The sequence below is a fragment of the Ailuropoda melanoleuca genome, chromosome 13, assembly GCF_002007445.2.
Source record: "Ailuropoda melanoleuca isolate Jingjing chromosome 13, ASM200744v2, whole genome shotgun sequence".
NCBI lineage: Eukaryota > Metazoa > Chordata > Mammalia > Carnivora > Ursidae > Ailuropoda > Ailuropoda melanoleuca.
The window spans coordinates 55116175-55129939 of record NC_048230.1 but is presented as its reverse complement, the minus strand read 5'-3'; the positions used below and the strand labels follow the sequence as shown (position 1 = coordinate 55129939).

At 47.5% G+C, this 13765-nt stretch overlaps 1 protein-coding gene across 5 annotated transcripts in view; it reads right to left on the bottom strand.

The window, feature by feature from the left end:
• Nucleotides 1-695: 695 nt before the first annotated feature.
• The window catches only part of SALL4 (spalt like transcription factor 4), a 96793-nt gene continuing 83723 nt past the window's right edge, over nt 696-13765 (bottom strand). For 4 of the 5 annotated variants that reach the window (XM_034641264.1, XM_034641263.1, XM_002912974.4 and 1 more), the window contains 3 exons: nt 6456-8786; nt 4925-5205; nt 696-2699 (listed from right to left, as the gene is read on the bottom strand). In XM_034641264.1, coding sequence (XP_034497155.1) covers nt 2280-2699; nt 4925-5205; nt 6456-8786 — 3032 coding nt within the window. In that variant the 3' untranslated portion in view covers nt 696-2279. The remainder of the gene's footprint in view (nt 2700-4924; nt 5206-6455; nt 8787-13765) is intronic. The other variant, XM_019799873.2, reaches the window with a different exon arrangement.

The following is a 13765-nucleotide window of genomic DNA, read 5'->3' as shown; positions in this document are numbered from 1 at the left end:
GCATCCACCTGTAAAGGATGTAGCCACACAGGGCTCACACCAGTAATCCCCGGCCTCCCCCCACCGAGGTCAGGAGGATCCATTCACAGACGAGGTCTCATCAACATCCGAAAGATTCTCAAGCCTGATGCTCGTTTCTTGCCAGTGGGTTTGCGAAGAGAAATACTGCAAGATACACACAACACGATACTTTCCCAGTAGTATGCTAACCTGGTCTTGCCCTTGTCTCTCCCCAGTTGAGTACTTTTCCCACTACTCTCTCAAAGAATCTTCCCTTGGAATTCAAGGGCCACGTCCTATGTGATTCTCAGCAGTCCATTCAGTAGATGATAAAAATTAGTGTCTCTCTGCCCAGTGACTACCACCAGATCAGGATGGGCAGAAATGTGGGCTAATCTCTGGCACAATAAGCCTTCCGTGGTCATAAGCAAACACAGGCAGGTTCTCTAGAATGAGTTTACCCTAACAAAGAGAGCAAGCAGTTACTTGTGCGTGCTTGAGAAATGGGGCCAGCATGGATGTAACCAGATGTACATCTTTGATTCTAGGACCTGGAGGCTCCTGAGGGCAAAATGATGGTTAAATAAGAATTCTCAGGTTTAGAGCAGAAATGAACCAGAAAAATTTACATACGTGCCTGGTGGGGGAAAGGAAAAGAAAAACAAAACAAAAACAAAACAACATCCAAAATTTATTCTCCAACAAGACAGACAGCATCAGCAGGTAAAACTACAGGGGTTTCTCCAAAGATCATACATTCACAAGGGCGTTATTTGCTTAACAGTGAGAAAGGCTCCGGCGTGTCTCTGTAACAATCTCCACTTCACAGTGTAAACAGGTCCTAGCATTGTGTTCAACTTACAATTCCAGAAGGAAAGGCACAACGTGGCAAAAAAAATTTTTTTGGATCCTAAAGTCAGGTGCAATAACACAGACAAACTTTTGATAACAGTCTTGATCTACTTTCCCACCAAGAGGGAGACTTCTCCGCTCAGAAATTAAGGTCTTTCTCCTTCCTTGTTAAACCATTAGAGCATGTTTCATCATTACATATACAAAAAGGGGAGGGAGTTAAAAAAAAAAATCACGAAAATATCTTAAACGTCCAGCTGCTCCCACCACACATCAACTCAGGTTAAGACAGGGCGTCAGAACACTTCAGCGGTCATAAAATAGGAAAATAGACGCTATGGCTACAAAAATAAAAAAATGAATGAGGTAGATAAATTAAAGCTTTCACACCCATGACTTGCCCGTTCCAACTTCGTAGCCTTCATGCAATGCTCGAGAATAATCTTCATAGTACTTGGCATAAGCTGCACCAAGGACATTTTTGTACAGATTAGTATGTGAACCTGTGAGAAACATGCCCTTCCGTGAGTTTCTTCAAGAATGAAAACCCAGTTCTTCAATCGGGTAGGCACTGGCGAACCAAATTAAGTCACCTGAGGGTCCCTGCTCAGGTGCCCACCTCTCCTGGTGACTCAGGAAGGGGGCATCCCGACAGCAGCAGACAGTACATTGGCACTCTCGGGGCTCCAACTGTATTTAAATAAGCAGCAACACATACTGACTCCCTACGGACCAACCGCAGTCCATCTGAGGGCATCCTACTTAAGGTTCCAAGGTTGATGCAATTTTGTCATTCTACAACCTTAGTTTAAAAAAAAAAAAATAGTACATTCAGGGGTGAAAAAAAAAGATGGGTGCAGGTTGGGGGTCATACAAAACACAGGTCCCTAAACGGATGCCAGATCATGTCCACGTACCCGCATACAGTCAGCAGGGAAGTATCTAGTACCCCCTCCCCCCAAGGAGGCAAACAGTTGTCTTTTCCATTGCAGTTCATAAGTTCCAACTTGAAATAGGGGCACAGTCTTTGGAAGTAGTTACTCTCGGTTGTACGAAGGTTTTTATGTATACAGTTTGTCGCCAAGTAACAAAGCTACTCTGTAAGACCCGCTTCTTTCCAAAATTAAAGAAAAAAATTCTAGTCTGTATTTGTTTTAGTATGTATTTTCTTTTTTTGTTGTTTTTTTCTCAATTTTTTCTTTTTTCAAATTTTTTTCTTTTTTCGAATTTTTTTTTTTTTTTGCAAAGCAGCATAACAACATCTGATTGTAGGACTTGCCTGAGGTTGTGATCACAACTGTAAACATCATTTGCACATCAGTAAGAACACAAAACAGGAGGAGATGGGTTCTTTTAAAAAGGAAAAAAAAAGTACTCGAGAGGTCATTCTGCCTGCATTTCTCCTTCAATAAGGGTTCTCCTAGAGCTTAGCTGACTGCAATCTTGTTTTCTTCGAGGAAGTGAGGGAACTGGTGTTTGGGGACACTGTCAGCAGCACCTGGTTTTTCCACTTCAGTACTGATGGCGGACTGGGAGCCATCCATCTTGGACACAGTGGTGTTGTTCACAATGGAGCTGGCCCCCAGGGAAACCGGGAGGGTAGGAATACCGCCGCTCTGGATCACAGAGATTTCATTGGTCTTCATGGCCAGACCGCCATTGAGCATGGTGGTGTAGTGGTTCCACACGACAGGGTCCACGTTCACCGAAGGGGACAGGATTTCTTTGGGAAACATCTCAGGGACTCTCTTCCCATCAGTACCTAACAGAGCCATGGTGTTCTCGATGGCCAGCTTCCTTCCACGGCGTGCCGAGCTGTTGTTGGCCCCATGCGTCATATAGTGGACCTATGGGAAGAGGGACAGAAAGGTTTCCACCAAAACAGAGACTTGATAGCGTGCAGGCTGGCAAGCGAGTCCGTCTACATGTGGGTTTGAACATTTTCAAAATCCAGGTATCTGTTCTATTGTGTGTGTGGGGTGGGGAGGCGCGGAAAATCAGATGATCTCGCAACAATGGGCCCACATTCCTGCCTAGAGCCAAGTGAAGACAACCAAGGCAAGGACATTTGTTCCACATTTGTTCCAATTCCGTCCCCATCCCATCTGTTCATGTAAGCGAGTACAGGGACACTTACTATGTACCAGGCATTCTCTCCAGCACTGGGGTTAAATCTTGTGAAGACCAAACCCACAGGTAATAACACTGTGCAGAACTTAACACATATACACACGAGTACAAATAAAATGGGAAAATCTGTAAGACCAGTAGGTTACATCCATGTGTGTATTTATTCACATTCGAGTTTTGCAAAATCCTGCCACTGGGGGATACAGGGCCAAGTGTGTAAAGACCTATGAAATCTCACAGCACGTGAGTCTCCAGGTACCTGAGTAAAAATCTGAGTTGAAGAAACGGACTGTTGAACAAACCAGATGCTGTCCTGATGGAGCCGATCCGCCACATACACGCGACGTCAGTGACAGTCATCCGTGATCGTCATCACAGAGAACCAGCCAGCCATGCTGGGGCGCTGATGGAAGGCCACCGTGGGGAATGAGTGCTAATATTCCAGGGTGGTGGGCAAGGCAACGCCTCTTCCGATGACAGAAATCCTACCATCTACTGCTCCTTCCACTTGGCCCCCTTTCTAATTACTGATCTGATCTAGCTGTTGAGTGTCTAACTCCCTTTCAAAGAATGTGGTGGGCACTACTTTCTCAGGTCACCTCATTTCAAAGCACCGATATCCTCAGCAGTTAGTAGCTATCCTGCCAGTGGCTCAGAAGTGATTTCTTCATAGCTCTAAGCTGTTAAGATGTTCCAAGCATAATCTGAACTCTTTTCTAATATAATTCATTTAATGTCCAGGACAATTCTGAAGTTGTCACTACCATTATCCCCATGCCTGGGAAACTGAGGCACGAGGAGCCATTTGCCCAAAGCCGTTTGTGTAGCAAAAGGAGCTCTAGTCCTTCCCTGGGCTGATCCCAGGGCTTGTGAACTAACTGAAGCTTTGTATTTCTAGAGGTCGGTATTAGAGATTAAGTTATTGTGTGCTCCTTCCCAGACATTATTGCCAACTAAAAAATTTAAAAAATAGAGCTTGTTTTCATACTATGTATAATTTTTTAAATGATATACAGTCTTATAGGTCTTTAAGACTATATGTAAGACTAAAAGAAATTGTTTTAACCTTTGAGCCACAAAGAATTAGTCTACTCGTGGGAGAGAGGTAGAGAAGAGATCCAGAGAACATCTCGTGGAAACCACCAAGCAGGGCCAGAGGGAAAACCCGGGTCCCCAAATCCCATCCTTTGTTCTTATACAGGCCACATTCAGTCCTTACGTGGGCGAGTCTCCTCCCCATCTCCTCCGTAAAATCTTAGGTGGCATCTAACAACAGTTATAGGCCATTCTCTGGAAGCACCCAGCCGCTCGGCTTTAAAAGCACAGCCAATAACCTGGAGACTCTTTCCTTTAACTCCACAGGTACCGTTATCCTATGTATGTTTAATTCATGGTACTTACTTCAACCTAGCAAACTAGAAAAACAGAAACCAACACACAGGGTGATCATCAAGTCTGGAAGCATACACGCATCCATAAATGACTGATCAACACCACGTGACACCACGTGCCATTCAACATCTGTTTCCAGGCCCATCTCCCGTCTGTTGAGAGAGGTCCTGGTCTGCCCCAGAGTCGGAGGGGAAAACCTACCCTACATGTAACATATTTGATACTAAGAAACATCCAAAGACCATGTGTCCGTTCCTAGACAGCATCATTTGCAAAATGCATCATTAGTATTTATTATTCCATGTGCCACTAAGATTAGGGGGAAAAAATGACCCATTTCAGACACTGACGGCAAGAAGTATCCCAATTTCAGAGACACCATGATGTGAGAGAACGTATTTTCTGATGTCTATTTCAAGAGCCAGCTGCGATACGACTACACGGTATCCCACTGGTCTTAATGGAAGAGTTCATCAGGGAAGGATGAACACCAGAAAGACCCGGGGCTCACCACCTACCCCGCCCCCGCAGAGAGCCTGAAAAACCTCACCTTCAAGTTGCCTTTGGTGGTGAACGCTCGCCCACATATGTTACACACGAAGGGCTTCTCCCCCGTGTGGGTCCGCTCATGGATCTGCAGAGCGCTCGCCGAGGAGAAGTTCTTCCCGCACCGTGTGCAGCCGTGCTGTTTGGCCTGTCGGCGTGGCTGGGCCGCTAGCAAAGGTGTCATGCCTGGGGACATGGTCGAGGGTCCACCAAATGCACCAGGGACTTCAACTTTGACATAGGTTGGCTGGGCTCGGATAAACGTTGATGGCAGACTGCTACGACCTGGTATCCAGAGAAAAGAAACCCCAAACCTTTATCATCCCGTACTCATTCCTTCTCAAACCACAAAAGAGCTTTGATGACAACTGCCCACCGAGAGCCTGGAAACAGCTTTTGGGAAATGTGTACCTCGGAGGCAGCCTTCCTCTGGAGCGCGCTGACCTGCCCAGGGAGTAACAACTCATTCAGAAAAGTCACCATTTTAGCTTTAAGGTATGGACGACAGGCCAAACTCTGAAATTCAAGTTCCTGCATAAAAAGTTATCTTTAAGGAGATGCTGGCTGGCTCGATTGGTGGAGCCCTGTGACTCTAGATTTCGAGCCCCATGTTGGGTGTTGAGTTTACTTAAAAATAAATACCTTGGGGCGCCTGGGTGGCACAGCGGTTAAGTGTCTGCCTTCGGCTCAGGGTGTGATCCCGGCGTTATGGGATCGCCCCACATCAGGCTCCTCCACTATGAGCCTGCTTCTTCCTCTCCCACTCCCCCTGCTTGTGTTCCCTCTCTCGCTGGCTGTCTCTAACTCTGTCGAATAAATAAAATCTTTAAAAAAAAATTTTTTTAAAAAAATAAATACCTTAAAACTATTTTTAAAAAGTTCTCTTTTATGCCCGGCGGTCAACCCTCTTGGGTCCCCTCCCTCCTTGGGAGCTTTGTGCTAGTACTCAAATCTTGCTTTGCTACCCACCCAAAAAAAAAAAAAGTATGCCCGGACACCAACTTTATTACATTCTATGATGCAGCTGTTCCCCATTTCACCATGAACAACATCAACAGGAACCCCACAAATTTATTATGAGCATTTAAAATGGGTTAGATTCTCCTCCTCACGCCCTCCTCCCACCAAGAGTTATTCATCTATGAACCTTACATTAGGGAGTGGGGCCTCAGAATCAAAGAACTATGGCTTATCTCAGTGCCCAAAAAGCAGTGCCTAGTTTCTGAAACATTCTCCTAGTGGATCATTTCCTTAAGATTACCCAGTGTCTCCCTGGGGCTCAACCACAAAAGTTAAAAACCAACAAGTGCACTGTCCATACCCCACTTGCATTAACCACCACAAATAAAAGGACATTAGTGCTAGGACAGAGGTAGGTATCATTCCCCTCTACCCAGAAGTAGAGAGAGGCTAACTGCCCTACACAGAAGCTGATTTGCATACACCACACTGTCCATTTGCCAAGTTCAACCCAGGTTCCTTTTGGATGACCTCGTGCCCAAAATGGACCTAAGTTAAATCCAAAACTCTATCACCTTCCGTCTCAGTGCGGCTGTTCTCGGAGCCGTCTGCTTTGCCACCAGCATCAGGAGATCGGGACTTGATGCTTTCTGCCTGGCTATTGGCTGGGGACAGTGCCTGGAAGGATGCAGTCTCCAGGACGTCTGGGCTTCGGCTCTGGTACTCCTGGTCTCCCATCACTGAGGACGACGAGTCGTTGGTCAAGCCATCGCTCTCCACCGAACCGTTTTCTCTGCTGTTCTGCCGCTGCAGGACAAGAGGCGCAGGACCCACCTTCCCCGGGGCATCGAGGGAAGAGGTCACGGCGAACCCGAGAGTGGGTGATGCCGAGTGGACGCTGGGAAGAGGCACGGGGACCTTCAAGGAGCTACTGGGGGCATCCTGGGGGCCGACCTCGTCAACATCGATGCTTTCGATAACATCATCGTGACCCACGGCACCAGCACTGCCATTTTCACTGACCACCATGGACTCGGGACCCGTAAAGTCACAGGGATTCTCGGGCAGGGGCGTGTTGGGGATCTGGCCCCCCATGTGCATCCGGATGTGCTGCTGCAGCAGGACCGCGTTGGTGAACTTCTTCTGGCAGATGGGGCACGAATGCTGCGTCTTTACGGACGTGTTGGTCCGGTGGACCCCGAGGTGCGTCTTCAGGTTGCCCTTGGTGGAGAAGGCCCGACCACAGATCTTACACTGGAACGGTCTCTCCCCGGTGTGGGTGCGGTAATGCATTTTGAGGGAGCTCTGGCAGCTTAAGACCCGGTGGCAAATGAGACATTCGTTGGGGTCGGTGGTGGCCTTATCGATGTTCTCCACCAGCTGCTGCAATTTCAGGGTCTCCGACCCCGGCTCCGGTGTCCCGCTCCCTTGGAAGCCACCAACCCTTGGGGAACTGTGGTTTGGCCCCACCCCAGATAGTAGGGATCCATCCTCACTGTCTGGAGAAGGCCCGGGCTGTAGGTCGCTGGGCAGTGGGCCGCCCATGAGGTCCTTGGGGTTAGTCCCTGAAGAGAGATTCTGAGGTAGCCCTACGTTGGGGGTCCCTGTCACAAGGACAGGTTTGCTGTCTAGAGAGAGACTCGATTCATCTACGGGGACAGGTACAGAGAGTGCATAGGGAATGCCATTGCCTGCCGCCATTTTGTCGTGGAACTCGGCAAAGAGCTGGGGGTTCGCCTTCACCTGGGGGTGTCGATGAAAGTGCACCTTGAGGTTGCCCTTGGTGGTGAACCGGTGGCCACAGACAGAGCACACGAAGGGTCTCTCTCCGGTATGGGAGCGGAGATGGATCTGCAAGGAGCTATCAGTCCCAAAAACCTTGCTACAGTACTTACACTTGTGCTTGCAGAGGACGGCCTCGTCTTTGGGTTTGACCTCCACCGGGGACACGTTCGGGGGCTTCCCCTTCCCTTTCTTGGACGGGTCTAACGCCACCGTGGAGAAAGGGCTCTGGAAGAGCACAGAGCCTGGGGCCTGAGGTAGCAAACTCCCGGGAAGGCGGGACATGACATTCGGCAGCACCCTCGTCCCGTCCGGCTTCAGGGCGAAGGGCGCCAGCCCCGGGGACACGGCGCCGCCAGGGGCGGAGGGGACGTTCGCGTGAGGTAGCTTGGCCTGTTTCAAGGCGTCCAGAGCCAGGCCCTGGCTGCCAGCCTTCTGGCTGAGCAAGGCCACGGCCGCCGACACCTGCTGGGACACGTGGCCGCCCAGGGTCTTGAGCGCGTCGGCCCCCGCGGCGCCCGAGTGCAGGGCGTGCGAGGCCCACATGTTCACCTGCACGCGGATCTGCTCGGTGAGCTGGATCTGCTGCAGCTGCTGCTGCTGCAGGCACAGGATCTGCTCCAGGACCCACGGGATGCTGCTGGCGCCCGGCAGGGGGCCCGGGGAGGCCTCGGCGCCCCGCTGATTCACCGCCACCTTGGTGCCCCGCAGCGCCTGCAGCGTGACGTTAGTGTTGGCCACTTTGCCTTTGGGTACGTAGCTTATGTCCTGGGATGCGGACGGCAGGGCGGTCTCGGTCTTCAAGTACACGACCGACTCGGCCCCCAGCTTCTCCTTGGCGTCCCCGGGGCCACCGCCATCCTCCCGGGGGCCCCCCTCCTTACTGCTGGGACTCAGCGCAGCCCCGGAGAAGTCTTCTGAAGGCACTGGCCCCTCACTGTCGTTCATGATGAGCACAGGGGGATTTTTAGTGCAATTTTTCTTGTGTTCTAAAAACTCAGAGAAGCTGAAGAACTCGGCACAGCATTTCTCACAGATGTGCGTCTCCTCCCGACGCGTCCTCTTTGCTGTCAGTCCATCCCTGCTGGCTTCGCTGCCATTCCCTGGGTGGTTCATTGGAGCACCTGGGACAAGAGAACATGATCTAAGAACTGTGCCCAGGAAGGGATGTGGGGCCACTTCCAGGGAAGAACCACAACTCGCAATACAGATGCCTTCGTGACCTGTGTCCGAACAGGCAGAAGACTGTAAAAGGGAACTAGGCATCCACTAGCCAGAGGTCTGAATGAACCAACCACTGGTGTAGTGGGCCGAATCGTGTCCCCCCCACCTCCGCCCCAAATATGTCCAAGTCCTTATACCCAGCACCTGTGCATGTGAACTTACTTGGAACAGGATCTTCGCACATCTAACTGAGAGGGTCCCTAACCCAATGCCTGATGTTCTTAAAAAGAAGGGAAAGGAGAGATGGAACAAGCAAGGCCCTAGGAAGGAATTACATGTCTGTTAAACAAGGACTACCGGAAGCTAACAGAAGATAGAAAGGAGGCTTGGAACACTTTCTTCCTCGAAGTCTCCAGAAGGAACCATCCCCCCCAACACCTCAATTTCAGATGTCTGGCTTCCAGAACCATTAGACTAAATTTCTATTGTTTTAAGCCATACAATTTGTAATGGAAACTCTAGGAAATTCACACAATTTATTATTAAAATAATTCCCTTGGAGCTCTACACCCCATTCAGAACAAGTTGCAAAGGCAAATGGGTCTACGCCGTGACTATAAGACACTGGAAACCTGCTCAAATATGGCTGCTCATCCCCACCCTGGGGCCACTGAAAGCAAAACTGCATTAAATCAATCATTCAGGGACGCCTGGGTGGCTCAGCCAAGCATCCGCCTTTGGCTCAGGTCATGATCCCATCGAGTCCCACATCAGGCTCCTTGCTCAGCAAAGAGGCCGCTTCTCCCTCTGCCTGCTGCTCCCCCTTCTTGTGCTCGCGTGCTCTGACAAATAAAGTCTTTAAAAAAAAATCACTCTTTCAGTGTAACAAGTGTACCTTCCCAGTTTCAAGGTGCCAACAACTACGAGAGCAGTACCAAATTCACCGAAAATATGGAGAACAGCACGCTGGGTCCATTTACATAGGAAGGCCAAGCGGATACTCCTAGAAATATTTTCATACGACACACTGACAAAAGAAAAGATTTCATGTTCAAGAAAGGCCGTAACTATAGAAAAACTAGAGAACTAGAGTCTTAAGCTGATGATGATCTTACAAATCATGAAAAACTAGAGAAATGTCTTAACAGTCAGGACACTAAAAGGGTTAAATAAGCCATTATGTAAAGAGAGAAACCCGAGGAATGGAAAGAGGGGATGGGAACCATGTGTTTCATTCTTCTCCCTCTACCTGCAACTTCTATTACTGTCATTCATGGGAAATGAAATATACAAAACCAAGTATCTTCCTATTCCGGGCAGTTATGTTCCTAAAAAGGATTGCTCTGTGGGTATCTTTTGTAACTGGGTCTTATTCCCTTCAGGGTTAATGCTAGCCTGCATATTCAAATGCCCATCTTGGGGCTGTGGCTTTATCTGGACACCTGGGTCCTGAGCACAACAAGTTGGGTGGAGAGTCTCCCTAAGTTACTTTTCATTTCCTGGCTATCTGATTGCATGTACACTCCCCCACTAAGTCAGAGGTATACCTCAGAGCCAGCAACTCTAGGCATATGGATCTAAACCACACAGGTAACTGCATAAGTGTACAACAATCCAGGTAAGGGGTATTTTTTTTTCTCCACAGAAAGGTGTATAGCAGCAATAAATTTTGATTCACCCATACCGCAAAAATGGCATAACTTCTGTATGCTCTGACATGGAAACAGAAATTAGGTGAAAGAAATAAGGCTGCAGAACAGTATGTAAAATGTGGCTTTTATTTAAAACCTGTTTGAGATGTATGAATGCATGAGAGAAAGGCCAAGAAGGATACATCTCACTTTTAAGGAAATTATTACTTTTTATTTTTTTATTTTTACTTTTTTTTAAGATTTTATTTATTTGTCAGAGCCAGCCAGCCAGCAAGAGAGGGAACATAAGCAGGGGGAGTGGGAGAGGAAGAAGCAGGCTCCCAGCGGAGAAGCCTGATGTGGGGCTCGATCCCAGAACGCCGGGATCACGCCCTGAGCCGAAGGCAGATGCTTAACGACTACACCACCCAGGCGCCCCAGGAAATTATTACTTTTTAAAGCAAACTGATATATTTTGCCTCTCAACTCCGTCTTGGGTGATTACACTCCCTAAAACCATGGGGCGGAGGAAACTGCCACAGTATGGAGGAGTTGTTGATCTTGAAAAAAAGGTTTATTTCTCTTGAGAGGATCTATAGATTTCTGAGTTTCAGTTTCAAAAAGTGGTTCTTTAAAATTTACATAAGGTGGCCTTATCTTTATTAATTTCAGACCGGGCACTATGAAGTTTTTGCAAGGTGTGTGTGGTCTGGGGGTGGGCCAGAGAGAAAGAGCCAACAGCCACAAACAGGTCTGGCCTGCCAGTGTAGGGAAAGCAGGTGAGGGCTGCGCCAGCACTTGCCTGCGAACTACAGGTTGGATAGGATAGCCTTACCCCTAAGAATCCGCCCGAAACATGCATAATCATGACAACATTGTAAGTTAGATATGCCTGGGTTAAGTGAAGTTTTTAACGAATGTGTCCAGTGCCTGTTAATGTGCCTGGCACCATCCTGGATGGGATCTGGCCAAAGTGCATGCTGTAGGTATTCAGTGAATGCAAGAGTGTGTCTACATTTTCTATCTCTAATAGCCCAAATGGTTAGCTGGGCAATCAGGGTTGCTCAGAACAAGACTGTAACAACGGTCACTGAATGCCTATCTACCAATACTTCCCACCTCCTACTGGGCATAGGATGGGGAAGCTAGGGATCCAACGGTGGTGACAAGATGACCCTGATAATGTATCTGCAGTGCAGACTAGGGACCTCTACATGCCCCGTACTAGACTCATCCAATCTATGAAAGATCTGTCCCATTTACTGAGAACAATGAACTGAAGTACTGTGACTTGCCCAAAGCAACACAATTAAAAATAGTCATAGGTAACTTCTGAGCACTTACTATGTACCAGGTGTAATTCTAAACAATTTATAGGTTATAACAACTCCGTGAGGTAGGGGCTATAACATTTCACAGAGGGGGAAACTGAGGCACAGAGGACATCAGTTTGCCCAAAGCAATACATCTGATAAACTGCAGGGCCAATATTCAAACCCAGGCATGCAGCGCCCAGATCCTCCCTCCTTCCTACACTTTCTACCATTGTATGTTTCTTCTGCTGAGACTGCAACTATCTTTCCTCTCAAAGACATTCCGGGGAGGACAGAAAAGCCTGAGGGGTCAGTTTGGCAAGGAAGGGGAAAGGGACTAGGACACACCCTACTACTATCTTTCTGGGACTCCCACAAGTTACTTTAAAAGTTAGGTAGGACACAGTGCACCCTTGCTACCTTCCAGGTGTTCAATAGGAAGTTCCTGTTCCCATTCATATTTCAAGAATCAAGTTAAAAATAGGTCACTTCCCAGAATACAGTATCTATCCCAACAGTTTCCCAAGACTCGAAATGAGGTGTGGGAGCGGGTGTTACATAGCACTCTTTTTGGAAAAGCAATTCTGGCAATTATGTGTCAAGAACTTTAAAACGGAGAACTTTTTAACAAGTTTCTCTTGGCAGGGAAATACACACTGTTGGCAGGTGCATAGAAAGAGATACAGCTCCTTCCAAGCACCAAGCACCAGCAACATCACCTTGGTGCAATTCTCCTTTGACCCTTGTTAGGAGTTTACTTTATGAAATACAAGGATACATCTCTCCTATTAACAAACAGCAAAAACAAAAACAGATGCACTCTGTGGTCAAGCAGTAAGGTTCTGGTTAAATAAGTCAGGGTACACACAAAAAAGGGACTACTTTGTAGCCAACAAAAATAAAGCAGATCTATGTTATTTGTGCTCCTTTACAGGACAAGTGCCCGGGATTTATTTCAAGAGGAGGAAGAGAATGGGATATGTATCTGTGGTCCCATCTGTGTTTGTGGATAAAGATATAAATAAGTATGTGGAAACATTTCTGTCTGCAGTTAAGAGAAACTATGGCTGCACTCTAGCTCTTGGGAGAGTGGAAGAGAAAAATTCAAAAGTATCCACTTTTGTACTATGGTTTCTTTCTCATTAACATGTTTAAACCCTTGGACCCGACCATTCTAACTTCAGGGAAATCTCCTACCTTCCGGGAAATCTCCAATCAAGCCCCACGCGAGAATGCCGAGAATGCCCAGCCCACTCTGTAGGGAACCACCACAACCCTCACAGTAAGCCACTCATCTCTGCAGCCACATAATCAAACGAGCGTCCTCGGTCCCAATTTGCAGATGCACAAACTGAGGCTCAGAAATAATTAAGCGGCTCAAGGTAACAAACTGCTAACCGGAAAAACAAGATCAGGGATTGCGTTCTTAAACACTATCCAGAAGGGCACTAAACTTAGCGGCCTCATTTATCACTGTTTCTTCTAGAGCAGAGTTTCTCATGCTTTTTTTCATTTCATCCTTTTATGGAGGCTTTTAAAGCTTTCTTTTCCTCCCCCCCCAATGAAATTTTAATACCACAATTATACTGCAGATCTGTTTATGTACTATGGTCCTTCGGAAGGCCACAAACCACTGTAAATCAAGTTTTCTGTCCCCTCCCCCTCAAGAAATGTTCACCCCCCCCAAATCTTTTTTAAAAAATGTTCACCCCCCCGCCCGGGGGGACAATACTCCTTCATTGAAAGCAGGTTCTAAACCAGCATTCTTAAACTGGAGTCCATGAAATTAGATAAGGAAAAAAATGAGATCTTTATTTTCACTAATCTGAACTAAAATTTAATATTTGACTTTCAATGACAAACGTAGGAAACACACCCCAGTGGTATTTGCAGAACCTTCAACAGAAAGCAGATCCTTTCATATGCTGTTAATGCTGCTGCCTTACTAGAAATTCTGGTGGTTACCTACCAGCTGCGCTAATCTTATTTAATGCG